Raw genomic sequence first — 6,780 nt, 5'->3', positions numbered from 1 at the left:
TATACACTTACGTGCGAAAATATTCATGGGAGTCTGGTTGCGTTGATGGGTAGGAGGTTACCGAACATGAGAAGAGGATTTTCACTGGAGATTGCATTATCTCCCCGAGTGTATAAAGAAGTTTTTTGGGAGGCTTTCAGGTAGCAACTTGAGCTAAATGGCGCTCAATTTTTTTGTAGGAAGTTTGATATGGAGAGGTCTGACGTAGAGTGATACGTGTTGTCATGCGAGGTCTACATGCTTTGAGCAATCGTTCTTCTAAGCAGGAGGGTGATTTTCAAGCCTTTTTAAGTTCCTTTTCGATTGTTAATTCTGCTCTGTTGTTGCTTATTGCATTGAATTGATGGCAACACTTTTTTAACATTCGCCACCAGCAGCTGTGACAACTGTGATGCTCACATTTGCGTGTGCCTCTATCTTATCCACATAAAAATGCAATACAAAATCTCAGTATATAGCATTCGCTTTAGCGCTCTAGATAAAAACGCATCAACAAACCGCGGAAAGATGTGTTGTCGTCGACATGAGTTCTCGATGTTTGCACGACAAGGTGGTTTTTTATATAGTCATGCAGGGAACTTGAAGGGGCTTTTTGATTAGAGCTCAGTCTTTTTCGAGCATCCTTTCGCTTCGCTTATTAGACTTCTGTCCAAAAAATACAGTAGATATGGCTATGCGTGTTCCATTCCATAGTTTTCGTGCTTAGATTCAATGGAGGTATCATGAGTGTGGGGATAGGTCAACCCTTTCATATAAAATAGGACTGGAATGTATCCTAAGGATTAGCAAACGCCCGAAAGATTGGTGTGTCGTAAGCCATAGGGCAGTTATTTGCTTTTCATGCTTTTGCACGATGTGGTGTTTGTATAAGAAAATTACCTTTGATGGTTGGACACTCCTTAGGGTACCCGAATATAAAACGGAAATTGACAATAGCGTTGAGATGCTGCCGAGAAATTGACAGTGATCGATCTTTGATGACGGTTCAAAAGTTTAGCAACCATAGTAGGAGCTTCGTCCATCATTTTTTGGAATACAAACCTTTTTCTTTGTGGAGAGAATATAGGAGTGAACGAACTCTAGAATAACTGATAGGAACCAGAATCTTGTGAGTACATTTCACCCTTTCTGCTGAAATGTAGATGGAGAAATGAAAAGAAGAGGAATAGAATCTTTTATATATCATCGACGACAGTACGATAGCACTTATCCCTGAAGCGTATAAAGTATATTGGGACCGTAGATACTACATGAGTGCAAGGCAGTAAGAGATAAGATGTGTGGACTCTAGCATGGGGATCTATCCAGTTCAACATGCTCCAGCTAAGTTGGAAATTTTTCAATCTGTCTATCAAACTGCACGCGTATCATGGGCACATCTCAAGCTATATAAACCTACCATTCTCCTCTTCCAGGATATTCATGCACATAACCAACTGGATTGGAAGGAATCATTATGTGTCATATAGCCATTGCTAATAGCAGATTCCACAAAGTGCAATCAATCTGAATGGAAATTCTCTTGCCTGCCAAATAACAGTAAATAAGTGATTGACTTCAATAACAAGACGCATATAAGTTAATCGGCAGTGTGTATTCACTGATATATCTTAATGACAATAAAATATCATTTTATCGACGGAAAAATCGCAAGGTCACTGAAAGGCGTCATCCTTCTCAGCGGATTTTGCACCCAGAGAGCTTCAGCACTTCTATCAGATCATCTGATGCTTGATTTTCCTGTCTGTGATATCCTCGATATCCTCTCAGTTTTCCGAAGTTGTATTTAAAACTTGAAGATGCGTCGATTAATATACTGGAGATTGAGAATTTTCTGCTGTACAGGATGGACTGCATGAATACATGTAGTGGGAAGTTCTAGAGGCTTGGAGTGGACTTGGGGTTGAAGAAGTCTAGGAACGGAATGTGTCTTTGATTGCCTATACTATGGGAATGCTATGCTTTTGATTTTGCGTCTAAAAATTCTATCCCATTTCACTAGATTAATTTGTATAAAGCCATTGGTCTACAAATGGATTGAGTTCCGTCAAGCGCTGCTATTCAATAATGGTCTGGGGAATGTAGGCACGCTAGCATTAATCCTGGCATCGCATTGGGATTACATCATATGAAATTGATTTCCACTCACATCAAGCTCTGTTTCACCGAGAGTCACACTTCTCCTTCCCCCCAGTTTCCTCAACTATTTACAATTCACCACATGTACAGTATCATTGCTCCCTTTCCACTGCCAGAAGTACAATTTATCGTCAACTTCCTTATGGACACAATCAAAACCCGATTTTCTCTTTCGCCTGGGAAAATTACGACAAGTACCTAGGTAGTTCATATCCAAAACTTATGCACAGGATTATGGCATTCTAGCTCTCGCCTACGAGTATTGGTCCACTTCCGATCTGAAGTTTTTGAGCCTTTTTTAATAGATGATAGAAGCCTCTTTATACTACCTACTACTTAGGTATTGAGCCTCACGCTTATGCTTATGGCTTCACAACCAACTCATCGCTCTATCCAAAAGCAATCTAGCTCAAAGCTTTGGAATACAGGTGTAATATATAACCCGACCTCTTCAAATCTATATCAATAGTCGGATGGTGACTGCATATGAGTTTCGGACTTGTGCATCCGCCAGAGACTCCAGGAAATGGCGTAATTAGAAAACGATGATTGAGATGGATTGAAACTGGACCATTCTAAGGCAAAGGATCTTTTGAATGCGTTTCTCCTTTACGAAAAGCTTCCTAGAAGTCTTCGTGGGTGTAAACATCCTTTCTCTACCATGGTCGTATTAAGTAGAATTGGCTTCGGACAGAACTAGAGTTACATATACAAATTTACTCAAATCAGGTTATGAGGATACTACTCTGAAGGTTTCTCCTATATATCGAGGAGAAATATCTCCGTCCATAACAAGTGCAAACTCAACGACAAATCCAAGCGAAATGACAGCGTGACCATAACAAAGTACGGCGCGCCGACAATGTATGCTAGACTACCAGATGAGAATCTCGCATTCGGACACTTATCCATTCGATTTTCAACTGGGATACAAATCCTAATATTGGTATTGAGACCCCAAGGATCTAGTCTTGACTATTTCGTGGGATCGCTTCCATTTGTCGTATGATGAAGAGAGATGTCACGGAGGGATTGAACTTCTATATATTCAATAAGAATATAAAGTCATCACAATTTCAAAGCTCAGATTCATATCCAGAAATTGCTCTATTCAAGCCTACCTATCACTCCTTTATATCCGACTCTCAAGTACGCTCGTTGTCAAAGTATCGTGCGTATATGCGTGACACATCGGGATCTCATCCCAAATAAGTACTCCTTAATCAGGTCATTAAAAGATGACAAATTAATTGTTACCAACACCTTATATACGATAATCTATCCTGAAAAAAGCATTTCAACAGTTCAAAATTTAAAATGATATTCTCGGTTTACAGATAGATACGAGAGGTTGGTTCAAGCAATTTTAATAGCATATGCAATTTAGTAACTCCAGTAGAGCTTTAACACTGATATGTAGACTGTTTCCCCTTATAACTCTCTTATTTGCAATTCTGGAGTCAAAGAGATATATACTACCTCAATAAGTTGTCCAGAATTCAACATCCCTTCTCAAGTACCTTCATACTACACATTATCATACAAATGATCTAATCCATTTTCTCCTTCCTTTCTCGTATTGTTTGCACCACCAGCACTACTCAATTTCATTGAAAGATATCTATTACATCTCATGTGTTTATTTTCTTCCGCATACGATACAGATTTACTATGTACATTTTCGTACACGTAAATTCAATGGATATAGATGCCTTTTTTTAGATTGGTCTGACAATATGTGCCGTCATTACCAGCCTTAGCGTCTATTTTTCTATAGTTCCTCATTACTCTCCATTGTCATTGTCATTGTCATCGATCATTATCACCAACACTTCCTCCAAATACACTCCCCTAAAATTAAACAACATCTCCTCCAATACTACAAGTGATTCTCCACGCTCTTCTCCTACAAGCCCTTATGCATGAGTTTCTATCACTCGCCTCAACCTCGATCCCCTAAATCCATTGAATCTCAGACCAGAAATGACTTTAATATCTTTGAATTCTATAAAAGGGTATCATATCGCACATTATATACCTCATACTAGGTACACTCGATCATCATCCTCCTAAACTTTCGCTAAATTTTGACACTCAACGCTATCCAATCATCTCATCCAATCATCCACCTACATCCACGTCCAATTCAGAAAAGTTAAACCACGAGCTAAACTAATCCAAAACCCCCTCTATCTATCTATCTCCAATGAAAGCCAGATCCATACCAGCGATCTTCCTCCAAAGCTTATCGTTGAATTCATGTGCAGATTCATATATTCATGAGTTCATCCCATCCCATCATTCTTCTCTTCTTCCTTGCGGCGGAATAGCATTTTCGGGGCCTTGTCCTGGAACATTTATTTCTGCCTCTCTTCCTCTTTCCGTTTCCTTTCGCTTGCCTTTATCCACAGCAGGGATTTTATTGTTTTCGACTACTCCGATCGAAGTGTTCCTCGTATGCGTCCTCTGTGGCTCCATCCCAGCAGAACTTGTCGCGTTCCCTCCATCTCTACTGCCTAAACTCAATCCTCTCAATCTACCCCCCACAACCCTATCCAAAAACCTACCTTCCTCCCTTTTCCTCCTCTCCTCTTCCTCCAAAAACTTCCTCTCCTTTTCGGCACTCTCACTCTTATCCATTGCTTCCTCTTCTCTCCTTCTCACCTCCTCCTTATCCAACATTTTATCTCTCCTCCTCACCACTTTCCCCACCACTTTCTTTGCTCTCCTTCTCGTCTTTACATATGCTTCTAATCCCACTAATACCGCATACGATCTCGAAATGCTAACTCTTCCCATGTCACAACCTTCTTCTTTAAGGTTCTTAACAAAAGCGCGAAAATTGGAGACAGGAGGTCTATAATGTCCACTTAATGGACTAAGTTTTGTTAATCTTCCATCTTTGATTTTGATCAACCCAGCAGCACTAATTCGACTGCCGTGAAGAAAAGAAGAATGTTGAAATGCGCCAGATTGTTTGATTCCAACGTAAAGACGAAACGAAGTATCGGCTACAAAAATCCAGGTATTCTTCTTAACCGAACCACGAAGGAGTTTATTGAAGATGGTAGATGCGGACATGTGGGAAATCTTTTTCATGCCCTGTGCGTTGTCATATTCGGGAGATGCGTATTTAGAAGCGCGAGATTCTTCTTGTTCGGCTTCGAGTTTTTGTTCTTGACTTTGAGATTGTGTACGGATATGTGGATGTGAATGATGATGAGGAGGAGGTTCATCGCTAGAACTGTCACTATCGAATTCCCCTTCATTATCTGCTTCGCCACTCAACGGTGTAAAAACAGGCGTATCGTCATCATTTCTCACGATCCCTTTGATACTGTCCCTCCACTCCGTTGTCGTATCAACCCTTTCGCCGTTCTTGGCCCAACGTAATCTTCCATCTCCATCGATCTTGACCAAGTAATCTAACCTCTCCTCCTTACTCAAATACCTCACTTGTTCCCTATCCAGCCTTTCTCTCGGACAACCTTGACAATCAATAAATCTTCCCTCTCCATAGTCCAACCAATAAAAGAAATTCTCATTCGTATTTGCCTTTTTCCATTCCCCATGATACGTACGAAGGTTCGAGCCATACCTATGTTTAAGATCGACCATCTCAAGAAAATATTGTAAATCCATTATTTTCGCAGCTTTTTGTCTTGCAGCCTTTTCTTCCATTCGACGTTTTCGTTTTGCGGCACGTTCCTCTTCATTCAGATCTCTAGAGTCTTCATCACTCTCTTCATCTGATTCCTCATCTCCACCTGCTCTTCGAGCTATCATGCCAATCTTCTTCCAATTTTCTCGGGCGTGAGAGGTTCGATTTTGTGTCGTTGCCATTGAACTCCCCATTCCTTCTGTATGTATCGACGGTTCTCCCTCAACATCAAAGCTCCTGCTACCTCGTTCTCTCTCCCCACTGTCTCTCGCTCTCGGTTTCGTCAAATTTCTATATCTAGCCTCCTTGACAGCTTCCACCCATCGAGTTCCAACATCCAATCTTTTCCCTTCCAGAATCCTCCGTTCCCTATGCCCTCTATAATTTCTCTGTATAAGTTCTGCGGCTTTCCTCCTTTCTTCTTCACTCAGATTAGGATTTTCACTCAATCGTCTCGCGATACCCTCGACCTCCTTTTCTTCTTGGACATGATTGATTTCTTGAATGACTTCGGGTGGTGGCATAACGAGAGAATTAATGTATTCTTGATGGGATTTCGAAGATGCTTTGCTAGAAATACTGAGACGGGATGGATGATGTGAATGTTGGGAATTCGATCGATCGTGAGATAGTTGAGGATTTGATCGGTTGTGATTTGTATTTATAGACGTTGGGTTTGTATTCGCCGATGCTGTCGTCGTCGTCGTTGTCGTCGCAGATCTTGAAGGGAAAGTAAATTCGCTATTTGGTGTATCCTCAAATTTTATTTTCGAATCGCATTTCCCATCACTTGTATTTCCATTTATTCCATTGATCCCATTCACTTCTTCGTACGGCTTATAATTCCCACCCTGCGCATGCACATTCACATTCGCAGTCGGTATATCTTCTCGCACGGAACCCAGACTCCGCCTCGATGTATTTTTATTTAAAGATACATCATAATCAGGGTACGAAGCCGCAACCAATGGAGGGGTCAT

General features: G+C 40.9%; 1 protein-coding gene across 1 annotated transcript; it reads right to left on the bottom strand.

Annotated features, from left to right (window-relative positions):
* Positions 1–4,437: 4,437 nt before the first annotated feature.
* EAE97_005899 (uncharacterized protein) lies at positions 4,438–6,780 on the bottom strand (the record flags this gene model as incomplete). The annotated part of the gene is made up of 1 exon (XM_038876412.1): positions 4,438–6,780. The coding sequence occupies one exon, from the start codon at positions 6,778–6,780 to the stop codon at positions 4,438–4,440; it is 2,343 nt and encodes a 780-aa protein (XP_038732888.1).

Source organism: Botrytis byssoidea (assembly GCF_014898295.1).
Source record: "Botrytis byssoidea strain MUCL 94 chromosome Unknown BBYS_010, whole genome shotgun sequence".
In the NCBI taxonomy this organism is placed as follows: Eukaryota; Fungi; Ascomycota; class Leotiomycetes; order Helotiales; family Sclerotiniaceae; genus Botrytis; species Botrytis byssoidea.
Note: the sequence above shows the minus strand (reverse complement) of the source record. Positions and strands in the feature narration are given on the sequence as shown.